Raw genomic sequence first — 23,089 nt, forward strand, 5'->3', positions numbered from 1 at the left:
GGGGGAATCTATTTCTAGAAAGAGAATCGCTGTGTCAAATATATTTCTTTCTTTCTTTTTTTTTTTTAAACAATCTCTTTGGAGAAGTAACAAATATATTTCTTAAAACCCAGTTTTATTTATTTATTTGTTTGTTTGTTTTAGAGATTGAGATAGCGAGCAAGCAGGGGAATGGGGCAGAGGAAGAGAGAGAGAATCTTAAGCAGGCTCCACCCTTAGCATAGAGCCTGATGCGGGGCTCGATGCTGCGACCCCGAGATCATGACCTGAGCTGAAGTCAAGAGTCGGACACTTAACTGACTGAGCCACCCAGGTGCCCCAAACCAGTTATTTTTTCCCAAACATAAGAGGCGGTCTAGCAAAGTCCGTCCATTCATTGATTCAGCTGTACTTCCTGTGCCAGCTGTGCCCGCAGTGCAGCTCTGGATACAGCAGAGATGACCTCTTTCCTTATGGAGATGATAACTTATGAAACAGGCCCCACCTTCCTACCTGCTGCCCTTGCTTCTGATCCTTGTGAAACGGGAGAAGGACAGAGGAGTGTTTGCATTAGAAGAGACTGCATGGGGAAAAGCCCCTTTGAGCTGTCGGAGGCAGCCCCCCACCTGTCAGGGGACACTTCCTGTAAACACCATTCAGGCAGCCTGAAGTCCCAGGGCTGCCGGGAGGGGCCGCCCCACCCTCCCGGGTGGGCCCCGTCTTGGGGGGCAGACGTGGGGCAGAAGGGGAAGTAGCCGCCATCCAAGAGGCTGGCTGGCTCATGCCTAAGGGAGGGTCTTGGAGACCAGCTGTGTGTCGTTGCAAAACTGTGGTGGTTTCTGCTTTTCCTCTTTCTTCTCAGGCGGGGACTGGAGACCCTGGTGGGGGAGTGGCTCCTGCCTCCCTCCAGGGAGCCTCACGCTGGGTCTGAGAGGCAGTCACTGTTGTTCCCAAAAGATTTCCTAGGAAATCTGTGCTGGCCACTGTTGGTGTTTGCAGGGGCCCCGTAGGGAGGAGGTAAGGCAGGCCCCCCAGTTCTTACCCGGGAGCCCGGAGAGGTGGCGACTTGTCCTGGCCTCCCAGGTAGTCCTCAGCAGAGCCAGGTTCTCCTGTGGGTTTCCTGGTTTTGAACCTCACTCTGCCACAGCCGTTGGTCCCTCCGGGCCTGTCATCAGCTGACGGAGCACCTACCATCTACTTAGCCTTGCCCGGGCTCAGAGACCAGCTTTCCTGACCATTCCCAGGACCCTCGGCCAGGCTCCAGTCTAAGATTCTTGAGTCTGCTGGCTCACGTGCCCCATGGACAGGGCATTTACACAGCGCTGGGCTTGGAGCTGAGTGCCTCGTGTGTGTCATTGAATCCTCGTGGCAACCCTACAGAGTAGTTCTACGGAATCACCACCCCTGTATCACAGACAGGGAAACTGAGGGTCAGAGGTGTACTAACTGTCCTGACCCCTGCCTGTCTCCTGCCTTATCTGCTGCCACCTCCTCTCCCTCTAGCCACTCTGCCTTGCCCCTTCCAGGCCCTTCAGCCCATTTGTCATCCCTGTCTGTAAATCTCTTCCCCCAGATCTTGACCTCCTGTCTAAAAGAACCGCCCGTCCGCCTCTCACCTGCCGTGGGGCTTGTGGAGGGCCTGTTTTTACTGCTAGAGTAACAAGCCACACTAGGGTGAAGATTTTGGTTCACTCCTGCACCTAGAACATAATAGATGTTCAATTAATATGTGTTGAATGAATGGATGCCTGGCACATAATAGATGTTCAGTTAATATTCACTCCTTCCTTCCCTGTTTGTGCTCTCTCCCGCTCACTGTCTCTCTCTCTCCCTCCCTCTCTCCCTCCCTCTCTCTCTCTCTCACACACACTTCTCTGACCGTAGACTGCCTATCCCATCTTTCCACCCTTTACACAGTTAGGAATATGTACTTACTGGTGTTTGTCCGGTTGTCCTCTCCTTCCACCACTGAACTTTGAGCTGCCGAGGGCAAGGACTTAGTTTGCTCCTGGCTGATGTCTGCCTCCAGATGGCACCCTGATGAATAGGTGAATGAACCAATGAAAAAGAAGAGCCCAGGGGCACCTGGGTGGCTCAGTCGGTTAAGCATCTGACTTCAGCTTAGGTCATGATCTCGCAGTTCGTGAGTTCGAGCCCTGCGTTGGGCTCTGCGCTGACAGCCCAGAGCCTGGAACTTCCTTCAGATTCTGTGTCTGCCTCTCTCTCTGCCCCTCCCCTGCTCATGCTCTGTCTCTCAACAATAAATAAATGTTAAAAAAAAAAAAAAAAAAAAAGAAGAGCTGAGACTGGAACCAGCTCTCTGGTATTCAGGCCTATGCTCTTAGCATTATGCTCCTTCCTGGTTTGAAATTGTGGGTCTGATTCAAGCTCTCCAGGACAGCAGTTGTTATGTGACTGTGGTTCGGGCCAGCTCATTTTCAAGACCTAGACAGGCTTCTGGGGCGGCTGGCAGTTGTAACAGCTTTGCAACTTGTCTTGCTTTGAATTAAGCAGCAGCAGTCTGCTCAAGGTGTTGCTTCCTCTTGAATTTATTTTTTAATCAAGATGAAACTTACCTGTTTCTTTCTGTCATACAAAAGTTTATGTTAACTTACTAGTTGGAATGCTTTTAAAAAAGTCTTTTTTTAAGATTTTATTTTATTAAAAAATTTTTGTTTAATTTTTATTTTTGAGAGAGAGGGAGAGAGAGAGCGTGCACACGTGCAGAGTGCAAGCGGGGAGGGGCAGAGAGAGAGAGAGAGAGAGACATAGAATCCGAAGCAGGCTCCAGGTTCTGAACTGTCAGCACAGAGCCTGAGGTGGGGCTCAAACCCACCAACCATGAGATCATGACCTGTGCCGAAGTTGGACGCTTAAACCGACTGAGCCACCCAGCACCCCCAAAAAGATTTTATTTTTACGTAGTCCCTATGCCCAACATGGGGCTTGAACTCCCAACCCCGAGATCAAGAGTCACATGCTCCAACTGAGCATGTGGCATTGGACTCTTCTCTTAGTATTGGGCTTGTGAAGGAAGACTGGCTGGTGCTGTTGGATGGCTTAAAGATACATTTAATTTTTGTTAGTCCAGAAAGTCTTGTATGTTCATCATGGGAAACCTGAAGAATTCAGAAAAGTAGAAGAAACCTAGCCTGGTCTCATGATCCACACACAACCATTTTAGCCAGTCGGTGTATGTCCTTCAAGTCAGTTCATGTATATTTTGCCCTTTTTTTGTGGGGGAAGGGAGCATCGAGCCGACCACACACTGTTCAACTGTGCGTCCTCCCCTTTCCTGCTGCACCTTCTAAGTCTATAAATACAATATCTTAATATGGTGTTAAATATTGACATATTAAATACATGTTAAATAATATCAAATGTTAAATACATACTAAACATTTAATATTGATATGTATTCGTACGTGTAATTCAGTGTTAAAATATTGAATAAAAATACTTCAAAACTAATTTTAGTGCCTATAAGATACTCCGTCATATGCCAGTACATCACACTTTACTTTTTGTTTTTTCTTTTTTTCTTTTTTGAGAGAGAGAGAGCACGCGCAAAGGAGGGACAGAGGCAGAGGGAGAGAGAGTCTTAAGCAGGGTCCGCAGCGCTCTCGGCACAGAGCCTGATGGGGGGCTCCGTTTCATGAACGTGAAATCATGACCTGAGCTGAAATCAAGAGTCGATGCTTAACTGACTGAGCCACCCAGATGCCCCATCACACTTTCCTTAATCTGCTCAGTTGTTTACCCTTTACCTTATCTTTCTTACCTCTCTCTCAATGTGTGTGTGTGTGTGTGAGATATGCCATCATAAGCCCTTTTTAGAGAAGACAATATAGTATATGAGAAGTTTTATTTTCTTTATTTTTTACATAAGAAGTTTTAAAATCACTCCCTCAGCTTTGTGCAGAGACAGTATCATAGCCAGTGAGCTTTATCCAAGGCACAATTATTTCTGGCTAAAATCACTCTCTGAAAGCTAAATAATTATGGTTCTTTTTAATTTGTCACTATTACAATAGCACTTGGATGAACATCGTTCTGCATAATTTTTTTATATTTGAGATTTCATTAGGGTAAATATCTAGGTTTGGGATTACTGCGTCAGAAGAGTGTATAGATATTTTAAAGGTTCTTGGAATTTATTGCCCCACTACTTTTCTGAAAGGCTCTTCAATTTATACCATTATTAGCAAGAAGGAAATTGCATGTCTCAATATATCCTTCCAGCAGTAGATATATTTTTAATGATCAAAAATTGGCTAGATGGGAAATGGCATCTGTTAATTGACTTGGAACGTCTGTCTCTTGAGTTCACATCCCAGCACTGTGGGTGGAGGAATGTCCATCAAATACTGTATCTGATTTTTGTCTTGCAGCTGACTTTGGTGTGTCTGCCAAGAATCTGAAAACTCTGCAGAAACGAGATTCCTTCATAGGAACGCCTTACTGGTGAGTTGTGCAGTTTCTGGAAAGGGAATGGTAGACTGAAGGCTCAACCTCAGACTCCCCAAGGTGACCTCTGGCCGTGTCAAGGGCTCCTGAGTCAGCCTGCTGGGTCTGAGCCTGGTCTCCACCACTCACGAGTGCTTTGACCTTGGCCAAGTTGCTTAGCTTCCTTGTCCCTCCGTTTCCTCCTCTACGAAATCAGGGATAGAACAGCACCTACTTCACAGATTGTTGACAGAATGAAATGCGATGATGTGTACAGAAAATACTCCATTAGGGACACCTCAACGGGAATCCCTAGAAAATGGTTTAATTCTTTTTTTTTTTTTAAGTTTATTTATTTTGAGAGAGAGAGAAAGCACATGTGCGAGTGGGGGAGTGGCAGAGAGAGAGGAGAGAGAGAATTCCAAGCAGGCTCTGCGTGCTGTCAGCACAAAGCTCGATGTGGGGCTCGAACCCATGAACTGTGAGATCATGACCTGAGTTGAAATCAAGAGTGGGGTGCTTAACTGACTGAGCCACCCAGATGCCCTGAAAATGGTTTAATTCTTAATTAATTCAACAAGTACAGATTGAATGTGAGGCCCTGGGCTGGGACTGTGAGGATGAACAAGTTCAATTCCTACCCTCCTGTGAAGTTTCTCTGGGCTTCTCTAGGCCATTGTGTTTCCTTCTTTCCCCAAACTATTACTTAAAAAAAAAAAAAAGGCAACAAAATAAAAAAAACCAAACCAAACAAAAAACCTCTCTCAGTTTCACACCTAACTGCTTTCTGTTTTTCATGTGCATTACTTCTCATTGTGGAGTTAGGCTCCTTTCTTGCTTGCTTATTACTCACCCTTTCTTTCTCTCTCTCTGCCCTTTCATTCCTCTTTCTTCTGTTCTCTCCCATCTGTTCTGTCTGTGCTGGTGTATTCTCTCCACACCCCCCACCTTGTGCCCCCAGTTTTTTCTGGGCACCTTTCCCTCTGCCTCTACCCACCCCTTCCCCAGGACTCTGTGTTCTGGATTGTTGCTGCCATCTTGTGGTAGGCTTCGGGAACTGCAGCGGGACATGGCATTGGAGCTCCTTGAAGGCATCTTACTGAGTGAAGACCATCGTAAGGAAGACAGTGGGATGGACAGCAATGCAAATCGTGATTCAGGAGTGCTGCCAGCTCTCTGACACTGGCTTGTGGTGGTCCTGACCCCGAGTCTCTGAGAAGGGCCTATGAAGGCTAGGTTCTTAGCCCTGTGTTATCCCTTGGTTGGTTCAGGATGGCCCCCGAGGTGGTGATGTGTGAGACCATGAAGGACACCCCGTATGACTACAAAGCTGACATCTGGTCCCTGGGCATCACTCTGATTGAGATGGCCCAGATCGAGCCCCCGCACCATGAGCTCAACCCCATGCGGGTCCTGCTCAAGATTGCCAAGTCGGATCCCCCCACTCTGCTCACGCCTTCTAAGTGGTAAGGAGCAAGGCCTGTCTGCCTGAGGGTGTTTGTTGCATGGCCAGCAGGCCTGGGTCACAGGGCAGGTGGGATTGGGTGGGTGGAGTGCCCAGAGTGGGGAGCAGTCGGGGCCTGGAGGTCTCTGGGCCTTTCTGAGCTACCCGGGCCCTCCACGTGCTCTGGACATGGATTGTCCATCAAAGCAGACTGGGTGATCCCACAAGCCGGATCCCGCTGTGGGAGTAAGTGCCTAAATGAGCCCCAGCAGCCACATGACACGACCCTGGGCTGGGAACTGAGGCTCGGGCATAAGTCCCTGCACTTCTGTGTATTACCGTGTGGCCTTGGGCAAGTCCCTGCTCTCTGATTTCCACATCCCGTCTGTACGGTGATGTTCACAATGAAAAGGTCATCGTGAAAACCCTGTAGCCTTCACCGCTTTAGCTCATGAAGGCGCCTTTGTCTTTGAGGGCTGTGTTTGGGAAGCACACAACTCCCAGGAGAGTAGAGTGTGCGACGGGGAGAATTTTCTCAGTTTCTGCCCTACTTGGAGCTGACTGCTGCCACTGGTGGGCGCCCCCCACCCCCACCCCCCAGGTCTGTGGAGTTCCGAGACTTCCTGAAGGTGGCCCTAGATAAGAACCCAGAGACCCGGCCCAATGCTGCGCAGCTTCTGGAGGTAAGCGGAGCCCCTCTCCCGGGGGTGGCGGCCTGCGCCCTCTGCCCTGCCCTTGCTTTGGAGACAGGAGATGGCCTGGAAGCTGGGTGTGTTTCTCCTCAGCTCGGGTGACCACAGGAGCAACCATTTATTCATCAGCTGATTCTCGCTGGGTGCCTCCTGAGTGCCTGCTCTTGTCCTGGGAGGGCTGTCGTGTGGAGGCTCCCCCAGAGCCTGTCCTCAAACAGCTTATGTTCTACTGGGGAGACAGGCCGCAGACAGCGGGTAGGTGCACATGAAGGGGGGGAGAAAAATAAAACAGCTCAGGAAGAGGGGGGCCTGGGAGGGTTTGCTCCCCGATAAAAGGAGGGCATGGAGGGGCTCTGTGTGAACAGACACCCGGAGTGGGGGAGGGGACTAGGTAAGTGGTCCTGGGGAGTGGAGGCAAAGGCCTGGCCTGTGAGCATGGCTGGGAAGGGCTAGGAGGCCAAGGCACCGAGCCAGGGGTGAGGGCAGAGATCAGAGAGGCGTGTGGTCTGTCCACCTGAAGTTTGGATGGTTTGCCGAGAGGGTACCCGTACTGCCACGGCACGCTCACTACTCTGATGCTTTGCAGCAGGACACAGACCCCAGAAGGAAGGCAGGTGCTCAGCGTGAACCATACCGTCTGTGCAAACAGTTTAGGCAGAGCGAGCCACTCCTGTCCCTTCACGGTGGACCCCTCCCCAAACCCAAGTTTCCAGCGGCTTGCTAAGGGCCGGTGGCGGAAGCAGGCCCTTCAAAGGGGGCAGGCAGGCTGCCGCGCTTGCTCTTTTCTGCACGAAGGGCCATGTCGCACAGGGTCATGCGGGGTCCAGGACTTGAGCTTTACCCTGTGTGCAGTGGGGCGCCCCTGAGGATTTGGACTGGGGAGATGGCGTCTGACTTATACTTACAAGGGCCCCTCTGGCTGCCATGTGAGGAACCTCGGGCCTTAGCATGGGGAAGGTGACGGTGGTTTCCGAGAAGCTTTTCGAAATATTGGGGGCAGCTGGGAGCTGCTCTTTGCCTGGGCTAGTGCCTTGTGTTTTGACAGTGGCACATATCACCTGCCCAGCCATTCTCAGGTGGGCCAGTTGCTGTCCCCATGCCATCAACGCTGATGGGAGATGGAGAGACAGTGGCCTGGGTGCTGGGGAGGGGCCGCTCCTCCACACCCTGCCCCCTCTGGTTCTTCCGCGTGTGTGACCCAGCCTCTGATGTGTGCTGGGGGGGAGGGACCAAGAGGCCACACCAAGCACCGAGGCTTTGTTCACGATCGGCCACTCTCCCTGCGTACCTGCCGTGTGCCAGACACTGGGCCCCCGGTCGACATGCTGGGCTACAGCGCATCCCTCTGGGGTGTGCAGCACAGCAATTAAGTGTGTGGACTGTGGTTGTAAGGTCCTGGGTTCAAATCCCAGCTCTGCCACTTACTGGCGGTAAGACCCTAGGAAATTGGCTTCACTTATCTGTGACCCTGTTCTTGCTCTGAAATGGGATAATAGCAGTGTCCCCCTTAACAAGGTAGCTGTGAGGGTTAAGTATGAAGATATGGTCAAGTGCTTAGCTAAGGGCCAGCTCGCTGAGTGATGCATTGAATTCCAATGTCTGGAGTATCCTGAGGCCTCATTTTCTGGGTATTGTGTGCTGGTTGGTGGGGAAGCCAGAGGTGGGGGGGGGGGCGGGGGCGTCGCCGTTGGGGCCAATTGTTTCCTGTAAGCAGAGCCTCCTGGCCTGATAACATCCGGCCTCTAGGACAGTCAGGACATTCCACGGAGAAGAGACCAGCTGTCCTCCGTTCCCACATGGCAGCCCTAAAGCCTCAGCCTGAGCCAGGAATTTTTACTCCGTAGTTGGAAAAAATGTCCTGCCAGGGGATCTTCAGCGTGAGACAGAAAGGGTTGCAGAAGAAAGGAGAGATCCCTTGAGCTCAATAAAACCTGGCTCAGGCCGCCGTCAGCCTTTTCCGCGTGCCGCTTTATCTCTGGGTGTGGGAGGGTAGACCGTGACTTGCTGAGGTCACCCGGCTTTGAGTGACAGGTAGACCTCAGGTCTCGGCTTCCCAGTGCCCCCCCTGCAGAGCCGCTCATGCCCCTTGTATCTGCCTGCTTCTGGGAGGTTCCTCCCGGCCCCTCAGCCTCCCCACCCCGACCCCCTGTTCTGCCTTGAGCTCACGTTGGTTTCCGATTCACTTGCTCGCTTGCACAGAGATTCTTGGGGACCGTGTCCCGTGGTGATTAGTAACCCAGGCTCTGACCACCCGGCACGTGAGTGGCGCTCGCTCTGTGCCTCAGTTTCCTCGTCTGTGAGATGTGGATAGCGCTCACTTAACGGAATCGTGTGAGTGAATGAGATTCTTTACGTACTGTCTTTAGCATCGTGGCTGGCACGTCGGGTGCTCAGTGTATACTCGTTGAGTTTGTTGTCGCTCTCGTCAGCAGCATCAGTGACGTTGACGTTGTCGGACGCAGTGGTGGGCTCCGGCCTCAGTGCTCGCCCCTGGGGACCCGGCCGCCGTGGCCACAGCCGATGCTCATCCTCACCCCTGCCAGCGCTTGGCTTCCGGGTCCCCACACCTTCTTGCCCGTCACTCCTCCTCCATGCCTTTCACCGGCTCCTCTTCCCTGTGACTGCTCACCGTGGAAGCGCATCAGGGCCTCGTCCCCCGCCTCCACTCACCTCGAGGGTCGCACCCCAGTTACAGCGACGGCCATGTTTTCCCCTGTAGCCCACGCATCCCCACCTGCCCCACGTCTGCGCCCAGCCGTTTACGCTCCACCGGCACGTGGACGTCCACACCCGCGTGCCCTCCGCTTCCACTGGTGGCCGTCCTGTCTCAGTCCGTGGCAACCCGTCCCCTCAGCCGTCGGGCCCCAGACCGTGCAAGCATCCTTCATACCTTTCTTTCTTGCATGCTCCATGTCCGTTCGGTCAGGGAGTCCTGTGGTCCCTGCCTTCAAAACATGTCCAGAGTCCGATCACTTCTCACGTCTTCCATTGCAGCCACGGGTCTGAGCTACCATCAGTGTCTCTCGCTTGGATGATTGCTTCCTCCCCGGTCTCTCTGCCCTCCTTCAGTCTGTTCTCAGCGCAGCAGCCAGAGGGAAACCTCCCGTCCCTCCCTCGTTGGCTCCCCTCTCGCTCAGGCTATCACCCAGAGTCTCGGTGTCCTGCAGGGACCTGCATGATCTACCCACCCCATCTTGACCCCTTAGACCTTCTGCCTTCTTCTGGCCGCCTCACTCACTGCCAGCCTCTTTGGCCTTCTTGCTGTATTTCAGACACTCCAGGCATACAACTACCTCAGGGCCTTTGCACAGCTCTTCACACTGCCTGTAATGTGTTTTCCTGACACTTCCAGGGATGACTCTCTTTTTTAAGGTATTGTCTCAGATGCTGGCTTCTCAGTGAGGCTTCCACCAACTATCCTATTTCAAACTGCAAACTTGCCACCCCACCCCCCACATATTCCTAATTCTCCTTTCTCTGCCCTACTTTTGATTTTTTTCCATGGCTTACTTGTTTATTAAGTGTATTGTTAATCTCCCTGACCAGCATGTCAGCTCTTGGAGGGCAGCAGTCTGTTTTGTGCACTGGTCTGTCCCAAGCATCCAGGACAGTGTCTGATATATAGAGGGCCCTCAGCAAGTATTCATTAAGTACAGTTACTTATTTTTACTTAACAAACTGTTGTGTAACCCTTTGTCCATGCCAGGTACTATTCTAAATGTTTAGCAAATGTTAACCAATTTAATCCTTGTGACAACCCTATGAAGTAGGAACTGTTCAGATTTCCATCAAACAGATGATAAAACTGAAGCACAGAGAGGTTAGGTAACCGGCACAAGGTCACACAGCTTATAAAAGACAGAGCTGGGATATTGATCCTGGTTGTCTCCTTCCAAAGCCTGTTCTCTTGACCACTCTGGTAAGCCTCCTCTCTGAATGAACAAAGAAGAGAAAGAAGGAACAAAGAGAACAAGAATGAGAGAAAAGGTTAGCCGGGGGTGAATTGAACAGATGCTGACAACTGAAACCTGGAAAGGGGTATCTGGTGTTGTCTAAAGCCAGCCTCAGCGTGTAGGACCCCTGGCAGGTGCTTTCTCAGTACACAGAGGAAAGCTAGGCTCCTGCTCTTGGAAAGAATGTCTGTGTAGGTGGCGGGAGGGCTCCTGGCCAGGGGGGAAGGTGCCGGTTGGCCAGCTGTGTGGCATCGTGGGGCACCCTGCAGAAATGCCACTGAACAGCTGTGCCTCTTCCCCAAGGAGCAGATGGCCGAGCTCCCCTCCGATGTGGGCCTCCTGCAGGGGTGCCTGAGCACCTTTCCGGTGACCCGTGTACCCGGACTGGCCTGTCCCCATGCTGGCACACACCGTGCTTCCCGCCTGGGAAGGCCCCAGCCCTCCTTGCAGGGCTTCTGTCTCTCCGCTGGGCCTCGACAGTTTGGGTTTGGGTGTTGTCCTTTTTAGACACATCCCTGGAGGTAGCCGAGCTGAGGCAGTGCGGGAGGTTGTCTCTGCTTTTTCTCTGCCAGGGCTGTTTACACAGCAGTGTTCTGGGCCTAATCAGCCACTGGAGGGTCTGCCCTGTCAGCCCCATTTGCCTGGGGATTCTGGGGTTGGCATCCAGGGCAACTGCCCAGCTCACCCGCACCTCTGTCAGAGGGCTTTCTTCCCCATGGCTTCCGCCTCTGCTTCCTAAGGACCCTGGGGTGCTCGTGGGAGGCAGTGGGGCAGATTGTCCTGCCTCAAGAAAGACTCCTGGCCATGCTGAAAAGCCACTGATTTGGTCAGTATGTAGTGTGCCCTGATGAAAACCTGGTATTTCCAGAAGCCTGTGCCTGCATTCTTTGCCTCTGCCACATCTGCTTCAGCAACTGCAGGGAAGTGTCCTGTGGCTTCCTGCTCAAATTCATGCGTGAGGTTGTGCAGTGTGAGGCTCGGGAACCTTTGGGAACTGACTCTCACCCTCCGTCCCAAAAGCTGTGCCTTGTGGGGATGCAGGAGGGAATAGGGTTGGCTGGGGGTGCAAACTGAGCCATGAAGGCTTCTCCAGCTATGCTGCTGCTGGTGGTGATGGTGACGGTGGTCGTGGTGGTGACAGTGGCAGCGATGGTGGCGGCAAATGGTGTTGGAGGCGATAACAACGATGTGGATGATAGCTGCCATACTTGGAGCACTTCTTGTAATGCTTTGCACAACCATACTGTTATTCCCAGTATACAGATGAGCACGCTGAGGCTTAGAGAGGTTAAGCGACTTGCCCAAGGTGGTGGTGGAGGCAGGATTTCATCCCAGGCACCCTGGCTGCAGAATGTAAAGCCAGTACTCTAACCACTACACTCTCCTGCCTCGCATGATTAGTAAGCCCTTTTGGAACCACACTCAAGACCTTTTGGAACCACACAGCAGCCAGACTGCTCCCTTTAAGGGGTGAGTGTTAATACCACTGCTCTGCTGCGCCCTCCAGCAGCTTCCGAGAAGAAAGTCTCAGTTTCTCACTATGGCTGGGGGGACCCTGCATGCACCACCCTGCCCTTCCTCCTCTGGCTCCTCCTCTCTCCTCTCCCCAAAGCCCTGCCTCCTCGGACTTCTAGCGGCGCCTCCAGCACACAAGCTCAGTCCTGCCCCAGGGCCCTCGCGCTCTGCTGCTCCCCCTGCCTGGAATTCTCCATGCCCAGATCTTTCCTTGGCCAGCCCCTTCACCTCCCTCAGGTCTCAGCTCAAATATCACCTCCTCTTGGAGGCCCCGCTGACCGCAGACTAAGTAGCCTCCACCGCCCAGCCCAGGCCCACGCGGTTCCAGCCTCTTGCTGTCCCATTACCTGATCTGACGTGATCCTGTTTGTGGGTTGGCCACGCGTCTGTTGTCTCTCCCCCTCAGCTGCAAGCCCGTAGGGGCAAGGACCTTGCCTATCCTGTTGTTGAGCCTTATCTCAGATCTCAGCACGTGGCACAGCATGTGGCTGTGGCAGGAATCAGATAGTCAATGGGAGCATGGGAGAGAAAGGAAAGAGATGAAATACTTAAAATCTTTACTAGTTTGGACTAGAGAAAGCCCGGCTGGTGTAGGGCTCTTTAAAAGGAGTGAGGTTTGGTGCTTTTCACATGTGCAGAGTTAGGGGACCAAGTGGAATGGGGTGGTGCCTCGTGAGCCTCCACAAATGAACTGTTGTAAACGAACAAGCAGATAAAAATGATTTGTAATGGACCCATCAGTTGTGAATGTGTTTACAGGGTGCTAGAAAATTTATTCTTCGTCATTTACATACTTCCCTGCAATCTCGTTGACACTGTTCCTCCGCTGATAAATTTTCTGACCGTAAAGGTGGCAGATGTCATCAGAGCCTTCCTCTACATTTCAAATGAGCAAACTCCAATTTAATGACTGTCCCCCCCCCCCCCCCCACCGCCATACACACTCCTGGTGCTGGGGGTTGGGTGCCCAAGGACAGATTTCTACCAGGGAGATGCTTGTGCTGATGTAACATCTGCTGAGGCCTTGAAAACTTTGCTGTTTTGCAAGGTGTGTGAAAGAACCTTCTTTCTTTCCCCTTCCTTCCTTCCCTCCTTCCCTCTCCCTTCCTTCCTCTCTCTCTTTCTCTCTCTCTCTCTATTCCTTCCTTCCTTCCTTCCTTCCTTCCTTCCTTCCTTCGAGTGAGCCAGAGAGAGGGGGCAGAAAGAGACAGGGGGAGAGAGAGAGAGAATCTCAAGCAGGCTCTGCACTGACACAGGGCTTGAATTTGCAAACCATAAGATCATCACCTGAGCCAAAACCAAGAGTCAGATGCTTAACTGACTGATCCACCCAGGGGCCCAGAGCCTTCTTTTTTTAAAGATGCAATGTTTCTGTAAATGCCTAGGAATAGAACATATACAGCTTTGCCTTAAGAATTTGCAAATACATGGGGTGCCTGTTTGGGCTAAAACACTTCCTTGTACATTATTTCGTTTAATCCTTACGACCTCCCTGTAGGTTTGGCATTATTATCTCCGCTTTGGAGATGAGCCTACAACTCAGGGAGGGAAAGTGACTTGCCCAGTGTCACATAGCCAGTGAGTGGCAGAGCCACTCTCCCACCACCCACAGGACTTTGTGAGCTGCCCCTGGCCCACCTGTACCAAGTGTATGTTCACATTTCTCTCAGAGATGCCGTTGGCCTTCTCTGCCTGGGAGATCGTCTCCCCTCCGCCTCTGCCTCCTCCTCCTGTACCCTCCAGCCCAAAGTAGTTCTAATCCAGGTGTGTCTTACCCCCTCAGCATCCCTTCGTCAGCAGTGTCACCAGTAACAAGGCTCTGCGGGAGCTGGTGGCTGAGGCCAAGGCTGAAGTGATGGAGGAGATCGAAGATGGCCGCGAGGAGGGGGAAGAGGAGGACTCTGTTGATGCCGCGTCTGTAAGGCCTGGAAGAACGGGCGCTGGGGAAGGATGGGATCCCAGCAGGCCTTGGCTGGTATGAGACGGAACGTGCTGGGGTGCAGGAAGGATTCCTGTTCTCCCACGGCTTAGAGGCTACAGGCTCCCGTATCGCAGGTTACGTGAGTCGGCTCACGGGCCGGGGTGAGGCAGCAGAGTGTATTGGCCAGATTCTGTAAGTTTTCAGGAAAGAGCAGTAATCTGGATTTTCACTTGGGACCTTCCAATTTTCAAAAGTTGGTAGCTGAGTCATTACTTCCCAGCCTTTTTCCTGTTGTGGCTCACATACAAAATGAAAATGTTTTAGCACACTGTGGGGTAAATGCAGATAAAGGCTGCACGTGACCGGAGGCAACAAGCCGAGGGGCTCCGGGTACCCTAGACAGACCCTGTTTGGCTTCTCACGTGCCCAGGGGACCCATGTCTTGGCACATTTGCAACCCATCTGCAGCTTCAGCACTTGGCTGAATTTAAGTTTAAATTAAAGCTAATTTAAAAATTTAAAAACATCTGAGCCAAGCAAAACATGTCTGTGGGCTGGATTCTGTCCTGAGCTGCCGCTTACATCCCTGGTCTAAGCTGTTTGGGAAGGGCCTCTTCCAAGAGGGAAACTTGAGGTGCAGGTGGTGTTGTGGACCGAGTGAGGCAGGGGCTGGCCTTGTCTAGAGGGAATGGGCAGTACGGTGCTGTCTGGAGGTTAACGGGATCCTGGGAGGAGCCAGAGGCTGGTGTGAATCCTTACTAGGGTGAAGAAGGGAAGACCGAGGAGGACGAGCAGAACCAGCACAGTAGCCACAGCCTTTTACTGAGCCCTTGCTGCGTGCTGGGCACTCTGCAACTCTGATAGGAGGACCAGGGCTCCATGTAATAGATAGGAAGACTGAGGTCCGAGCAATGAAGTGGCTGGTTGAGCTGATAGGAGGCACAGCCAGGTGTAGGAGAACCATGGTGGGAGAGGGAGGTGGTGGGTCTGGGGCCTGGCTCCAGGAGGTGGCAGCAGGCAGCGAGGTTGGGGAGGGAAGCAGCAAGCAGTTACGCTGGCGGGTTCTCTGCAGGTAGGAGGCTGCTCCTTGTCATGAGGGCGGTGGGGCTAATGAGGGTTTCAGGCAAGGACATTGGTGTGGGGGTGATAGGATCGGATCTGAATTTCTGAACCATCACCCTAGGGGTGTTGAATAGGAGGTGGATTAGAGTTGCTTCTGGAAGCTTCCATATCCAAGGTTAAAAACCAGCGGCCACTGGGACCCAAGGGAGTGCTAATGGTGTGATTCCATTAATATCTAAAACCCAGCAAACTCACTTGTAACACTTAGAGATCAATGTCAGGACAACTATTATGTTAAGGGGAGGGACAGACATGGAAGGGGGGTCTCTCTGGTGGGCAGTGTTCCATTCCTGATGTGGAAGGCGGCTAAGTGGGTGCTCACTTTGTTCATTCATCAGACATTTATGTTTTATTCACAGAATTGGGTGTTGTATTTCACAATAGCAACATTTCCAGTACTTTCCACCCTTCTCCCCAAAGAAAAAGCTCTAAAGAAAAAACAAAACAAAACTTTAAAAACTCAGTGGCCGATAGGCTGAGTCCAGCCCCTGGATAGTTTGGGTTTAGTTTTTACACAGCTAAAAAAACAAAAAACAAAAAACTGGAATTAGCTGCCGTCGGAAACTCAGAAGGTGTCAGGTAAAAATCTGGATTCCAGCTTGTTTTAAAACAGTTGGAAGGTCTGTCCACAGGGGAGCCATTTTTCTTATATTGTCACAATTAGCTGCAGCAGAGTAGCCACTGGCACCTTTAGACAGGGCATCAGCTGTCCAGCTGGCCACAATTGCCTCCAGTCCTAGGAGAAGCGGGCACCAAACTAACTCACAATAAGTAGTAATTTTATTGTTGGTTGGCCGGTAGGGAGTGGTGAGGACTGTGGCTCACTGGAGAGGGATACCTCCTCTGCTTCCTGGGTCCTGGCCTACTTGACCTCGTGGGTGTCTGCCTCCCCAGCCCTATTGCATCTTGGAGTCCGGCCTGGGACATGCCATCGCATGGCCTTGACTTGTTTTTTTTTTTTTCTTCCCTAGCCTCTGGGGAACCATACTCGAGACTCTTCTGAGGTGAGTCAGCTGAGTCTCAATACCGACAAGCTTCTCAAAGAATCATCTTTCACCTCACTGCCGCCCAGCCAGCCCCAGGACAACGTGAACGGGCCCAGCCAGCCCTCTGGGGACAGATCCCCCCAAAGCGCCAGCCCCCCGGACGTGGCTCCTGGAGACGAGAATGGCCTGGCAGTGCCAGCACCTCTCCGGAAGTCCCGGCCAGTGTCCATGGATGCCAGAATTCAGGTTTCCGGGGAGAAGCAAGTCGCTGACCAGGGCGGGGACCTCAGTCCAGCAGCCAACAGGTCCCAAAAAGCCAGCCAGAGCCGTCCCAACAGCAGCGCCCTGGAGACCTTGGTTGCCGAGAAGCTGGCCAACGGCAGCCTGGAGCTCCCCACCCAGGCAGCTCCGGGCCCTTCCAAGAGGGACTCGGACTGTGGCAGCCTGTCCACCAACCAGAGCGTGGACTACAGCACCTCCCTCTCAGCCGACCTGTCCCTAAACAGAGAAACAGGCTCTCTGTCCATCAAGGTAATGCCACCTCTTGTACCGCAGTTTGTGGGCTGTGCTGCTGCCCGGGCTTGGTTTTTGAAAGCGTTTAGCTGGTGGCTGCCTTCCATCTTAAGTGGTTCGTGATGATGGCTTTTCTTGAAAGATCTTTGAGCTCCAGCTCATAGTTTAATCTCCAGAATATCTGGGTTCAGTCTGGGATTTAGTCATGCCAGGCGGTTGGTTCGATTTGTGTAGCCATTTCAGTTGGGTTCGGTTAAAGGCCCGGGTGAAATTCGGGAGAGAAGTCTAGGAATGAAGTTCTCTTATTTTGGCGTCCGCCGTGTGGTGCAGCTGCTGACTGGGAGATTCGGTTATCGGCAGTGGGCTCAAGGCGCTCTGTGGGGTCAGTGGCCTTTCTGGACGTGGGTAACATCGTGAATGGCAGCAGCCACTGTGCTTAAGGCCTCAGCATGGAGGCCAACACCGTGAAGCGCTTTAAAGACAATGGAGGTTCCATTTCTCAATGTACAGATGAGCAAACGGATGCTTAGGTGGGAAGTGGAGGGCTGGTGAGACCCACGGACTTTGTGCTCTGAACCCCACATGCCGTTCTGCTTTCCCAGTGCAAGGCTGGCCGCCTCCCCAGGGTGAGCTGACCCCTCCCCTGCCTGCTCTGATACACGTCAGGGTGTTCTTGAACTCACTGTTGGCCACTTGACTAAGGCCACACTGAGGATCTCCCCCAAGCAAGGCTGATTTTAGGGAAGATACTGTATCATTTGGTTTTTTTTCTCCCATTGTTTACTTGGTGGAAACCACACAGTAGAGACTCAAAAATATTTGCTAAATGAAAGGAAGTGAAAGAAGGAAAAGCAGCTGGCCAGCCCAACAATTAGCCTCAGGACCAGAAAGATAGCATGGTTCTAACACGTCACCAGGACAGGCACAGACATACACGGCTCTTCTACACACATAGCATCAGGGCCCATCATCTTCCTTCAGACAGATGTGCTGTCTCTTCTCTAGTTAAAAACAAAACAAAAAAAAAAAAACACTAAGAAAAAACAACAACAAAAAAGGTAATTAAAAAAAAAGGCCAGAGCAGGGTCTCCCCTGCCTGTTCTCAAGGGTGTTGAGAATATTCCTTTGCTGGCTGACTGGCAGTGAGTCGGGGAACGCGGCTGTGCTGATAAAAGCCCATGGGCTGCATCAGCACACCTTGGTGAGATGAAGGGCTTGTTATCTCGGGGGCAGGAGGCCCTGTGGTCAGGGTTTCAGGGTGAGGGCCGCAGCCCCAGGCCACCTTTCTTCCCAGCCGCTCCCCATTTCTCACTGCTAGTCTTGGTTGGGCCCTAGGACATGTGACTGTAGGAAGGTGAGAGTCAGGTGTGGCTGATGGGAACAGGTGGAAGCCTTGGGGTGGGGGTGGGGGGAGCCGAGCCCTCAGGGAGTAAGGACCGTCCGCTGGTCCTGGCTGAGCAGGAGTGGGGGTTCAGCGCACGCTTTGAGGGTGCAGAGACCTATGGCAGGGTGCCACCCTGGCCCGCCCTCCTTTTTCTGGCTAGAAGGCCCTTGGAAGCCAGTGGAGGTCAGAGGGGGAGATGCCATGATGACTCCAGCTGCAGGCCCACGGGCTCTCAGTTGAATCAGGACACCTCCAGGAGTCCCAGCAGCATTTTGTGAGTGCTTGCGTCTGAAATGTGTGGTTATTCACAGGAAAAGGTCATGAATAATTTCATGGCTCGGATGGGCGTGGCCTCTTGTGGAGTTCAGGTCAGCTCAGGTTTGGCTTCCAAAACAGTTATGAACTTCAGTTTGCCAGGCTGTTTGGATTTTGGCACTTTGGGTAAAAGATTGTGGTCTACGGTAATAACTGTGAGCTATAAATACCAACGTACTGCACAATTGCCATGAGCTGGGCTCTGTGCTGCGTCCCCCACTCATTCTCTCACTGTACCTTTGTAACCATCTTGGGCGAGGCAAGTACTGCTGTTCTCTTCCTCTGACAAGTTGAGGAAGCTGAGGCTTGGACAGGACAAGGGACTTGTTCAGAGTCACAGAGCCAGTAGGTGGTAGAGGGAAGATTGGAACCCTGACCATTCTGGTGCCATGTCCTGTATGTGAGTGTGCTGGCAGCCAGGTGTGGGGCCAGCAAGTAGTATCTGAAGGCCAAGATCAGGGGGATCGGGGTGGGGGGTGGTAAGCCCAGACACTCAGGACCCCAAGTTGAGAAGCTTGAGGCAAAAGGGGAACGATGGACAGCTATGTCCTATCTGGACGTCGAGGCTGTGGGGCCAAGAAGGCTCTGCGCCACACTCCTGTGTCACCCACAGATTCCTAGCTGATCCTGAGCTTTACCTAATGGTTTTACCCTGCCCAGGACTCAAGGCTGCACAACAAAACCCTCAAGAGGACACGCAAGTTTGTGGTGGATGGCGTAGAGGTGAGCATCACCACCTCCAAGATCATCAGCGAGGATGAGAAGAAGGATGAGGAGATGCGATTTCTCAGGCAAGCCTGGGAAGGGCCAGTGATGGCTGTAACAGAGTGGGGGTGTGGTGAGAGGGAAGGGTGTAGGTTCCTTTGGTTAGGGAGCTATGTACAGCTCTGAAGTAAGGGATCAGGACATAAAAGGAAACTGGTTTTGCTCCTGTACTTCCCAGTCCACTCAACCATCCATCTGCCCACCCACCTATCCATTCATTCACTCGCCTGCCCATACATTTACCTGTTCACCCACTCACCCACACATATCCATCCACCACTTATCTACCCACCATCCACCACCTACCCATCCACTTACCCATCCATCTACCTATATCTATCCACCCACTCATCTGCCCACCATCCATCCATCCTCCCACCCACGCATCCACCTACCCATCCATCCATCTGCTCACCTACCCATTCATCCACTCACTTACCCATCTAGTCACCCACCTACCCACCCACCTTTCCATCCATCTACCCACCTGCCCATCCATATTCCCATCTACCCATCCATCTACTCATTTACCCATCCCTCCACTCATCTACCCACCCATCCATCAGTCCACCTACCCATGTAGTTACCCACCCACCAGGGTGGGGTATGGTGGTGACCCAGATAGCTGAGGCTGTTGCCATTGTAGAACTTGGACCGAATGGGCCAACACAGGATACACAAGATAATCCGCAGTAGTGGTACACGCCGTGAGGGAAGTAGTGGGTGATAGGACAGCAAGCCCTGGGCTGGCGGAGGCTTCTCTGTGTGTGGGCAACAACCTGAGTGGAGTGGCTGGGGGAGCACAGAGGGGCCTGCGAGGCTAAGGCCCAAGCAGTGACTGCTGGGCTTATTTAGGGAGCTGAGATGATAGGGCTGGAGTGTGGAATGTGAGGGCAGAGGTCACGTGGGCCTGTGGGCCAGGGTGGAGGAGTGTTGATTCTGTCACAGGCACAGCCAGAATGAAACAGCTGGAGAGTGACTGGCTCTCATGTCCCTTTTGAAAGATGGCTCTGGCTGCTGTATGAGTGTGGGCTGTAGAGGGGCAAGGTGGACTTAGGGTGACAGGGAGACCCCGTCCAGGACAGTTGGGTTGTAGGCTTGGGCTGGGGCAGTGACCAAGAAGAGGGAAGAAGTGGTCAGTTCAACATGCATTTTGGAGGCAACAGCACTGAGACTGGTGAGGCGGGGAGAGTGTGAGGCACAGCTGTCTGCTGTGAACCATTTCTGCACTTTGGAGGTGCTCAGGCCCCCTAACAGCCTTCCATGGGGAGACCCTATTCCCCCCATTTTGTAAATGACAACACAGTGTTTTTTGGCAGGTAAGTACTTGCCCCGGTTCACTCAGGTGCGAAGGTAGAGCTGAGATTCTAACTAGACCCATGTGAAGATTCTACCAGGCTTCCACTGGACTGGAAGCTTCCTGGGGCTGCCAGGGAGAGGCTTAGCTCCCCCTGGAGCTCCCTTGGGGCCAGGCCTTTGCAGGGTAAATTCATGATTAGTTTGGAGAACATTTCTAGAATGTCAGACACATTGATACTTATAAAAAGCACAAGCATTCCAAAGCCAAATGGAAGCGGTTTTGGATGCTCTGGGGTACTTCCCCCTCTAGGGACCACAGAGATGAAATGCTGCCTTTTCATTAGTGGTGTTTCTGCACGAATACACATACACGTGTACACACACACACACACAGTTGTCCTCATCATGTGGGCTGGGGAAGCTCAGGCAGGGGGTGGGAGGATGGTTGCTTTTGGAGGATGACACCACCTTCCATTTTCAGTCACCTGGGAGGCAACCTGTCTCCTAAGTGTCAGACCTCACTGGCCGAGTTTCCTTTCCATCATCTCCGGTTTGGGCTTCTGGGTTGACATTCTAGATCCACCATACCCCATCTAGAATGGATGCCCTCTGGCCCTGGCCGGCTGTGTGCTGCTCAGGTTTGAAAGGTGAGACTAAGCAGAGGTTGAGAAGCTTTTCTTATTTGCCTGTCATGGTCCAGAGGGCTGAGTGTTCCGAATATCGAATACCACCCCCCCACCCCCAGCCTTGCTCTGCAGGGGTGCGGAAGGCTCTCATTGTTTCCTGGCTGGCAGTCCCCGCCTCCTTCCCCTCCCCCCTTGTCCATGTAATACCTGGATTCGAGGATTTCCAGAGGATTGGGTCACACACAGGCTTTTGAACCATGTGATCAGATATTCACTCTCCCAGGTTGAGGCTTCTAGGTCAGAGTTTTTCCTGTTTTTCCCTAAGATTGCCAGTGCCAATGCCCGCCTTCTTAAGAATCAGCCTGTCTCTTGTCCTGCCTTCCCTTGTGAGAACTCAGGTGGGGCAGGGAGGTAATGTTAGAACCTGGCTGCCCACCTTCTTTTGTATGCCTTTGCTCTTTGGTCAGGTGTTCTCTGAGTCAGTTTCTCTGGAGTCAGGATTTCTATTTCTTCATTAACACTCTCAACCCTCTCACTGCCCCAAGAGCAGAGGCTCTGATGGAAGCTTCCTTATGTGGCTCTTTTGCCTCTTCTTTCTCATGCTCACTCCAGCAGCTCCCACTTAGTTTGTTAGTAACAAACTTAGCACGTTTTACCTTAGTTACCATGTTGGCATTATCTGCGGTAGACATTATCTGCACATTTTACAGATGACGGAACAGGGGCCTAGAGTTTGAGTGACTGACTGAAGGCGCCCAGCAGAAAGTCAGCAGAGCTACGATTCAAACAAGGTCCCTCCTGAGGGGCCACCAGGGAGTCCTGATTCATAGTCAGGAGGTCCAAGTTCCTTCTGCATCATTTTCTTTTCTTTTTTCTTTTATTATTTTTTAAATGTTTATTTTTGAGAGAGAGACAGACCACAAGTGGGAGAGGGCAGAGACAGAGGGAGACACAGAATCTAAAGCAGGCTCCAGGCTCTGAGCTGTCAGCACAGAGCCTGACGCAGGGCTCGAACCCACGAACTGTGAGATCATGACCTGAGCCGAAGTCAGAAGCTTAACCGACTGAGCCACTCAGGAGCCCCATCATTTTCTTTTCTGATGACATAAATGATATATACCAGTCTTTAATGGATTTGTCCAGAAACACAATTAACGCTTTGAAGTTTATCCTGCAATAATTTTTTTCTGTGAATAAACACATGTACACATCACCAATAATGTGATATAAAATTAAGGTCTATTATGTGGTTTAGGTCAGGTTTTTATTATATTTTGAATAGGTAATATAATATCATGGTTCAAAATTCAAAAAAACAACAAAAAAGGAGAGGGTAAACTGTGAAGAATCTCCCTCCCTTTTCTGCCAGCAACCAGTTCTCCTATCTGTGTTAATATTTTATGTAAAATTTGATTTTTTTTCATGGTTGTGTATACAAAATTAACATCATATGGATACCAGATGCATACATTTTAATTTATTTAATTAGACATAGATAATGGACATTTAAGTCATTTCAAATTTTGTGCTGTTCTAAATAATTTTGTTATGGATATCCTTATTCAGTTGTGCTGTGCATCTATAAATATTTCTTTAGAATTAATATCTAGAAATGGAAATACTATGTTAAAAGGCATGAACTTATTACCAAACTGTCTGCCAGAAATGTACCAATTTATACTTATGAGCAGGTTATGAAAGTATCAACTTCCCCTATAGTCTAGCCTTTTTAATGAAAACAGAATTTTTAATTTGCATTTCATATCCATATTAGGTAAATTTAAATTTTTTTGTTTTTGTTTTTTGGTTCATGTCTACTTATGTTTTGTGTCCCTTTTTAAATAAAAATATTTTTTTAAATGTCTATCCATTTTTTCGGGGCGCCTGGGTGGCGCAGTCGGTTAAGCGTCCGACTTCAGCCAGGTCACGATCTCGCGGTCCGTGAGTTCGAGCCCCGCGTCAGGCTCTGGGCTGATGGCTCGGAGCCTGGAGCCTGTTTCTGATGCTGTGTCTCCCTCTCTCTCTGCCCCTCCCCCGTTCATGCTCTGTTTCTCTCTGTCCCAAAAATAAATAAAAAACGTTGAAAAAAAAAATTAAAAAAAATAAATGTCTATCCATTTTTGAGAGGG

At 51.4% G+C, this 23,089-nt stretch overlaps 1 protein-coding gene across 1 annotated transcript in view; it reads left to right on the plus strand.

Annotated features, from left to right (window-relative positions):
* STK10 (serine/threonine kinase 10) overlaps positions 1 to 23,089 on the plus strand; it is a 117,516-nt gene that overhangs the window by 69,618 nt on the left and 24,809 nt on the right. Inside the window, exons 5-10 of the mRNA XM_043596003.1 lie at positions 4,371 to 4,443; positions 5,697 to 5,891; positions 6,471 to 6,552; positions 13,813 to 13,947; positions 16,044 to 16,589; positions 18,931 to 19,061. Of these exons, the coding sequence (XP_043451938.1) occupies positions 4,371 to 4,443; positions 5,697 to 5,891; positions 6,471 to 6,552; positions 13,813 to 13,947; positions 16,044 to 16,589; positions 18,931 to 19,061 (1,162 nt within the window). The remainder of the gene's footprint in view (positions 1 to 4,370; positions 4,444 to 5,696; positions 5,892 to 6,470; positions 6,553 to 13,812; positions 13,948 to 16,043; positions 16,590 to 18,930; positions 19,062 to 23,089) is intronic.

Source organism: Prionailurus bengalensis, chromosome A1 (assembly GCF_016509475.1).
Source record: "Prionailurus bengalensis isolate Pbe53 chromosome A1, Fcat_Pben_1.1_paternal_pri, whole genome shotgun sequence".
NCBI lineage: Eukaryota > Metazoa > Chordata > Mammalia > Carnivora > Felidae > Prionailurus > Prionailurus bengalensis.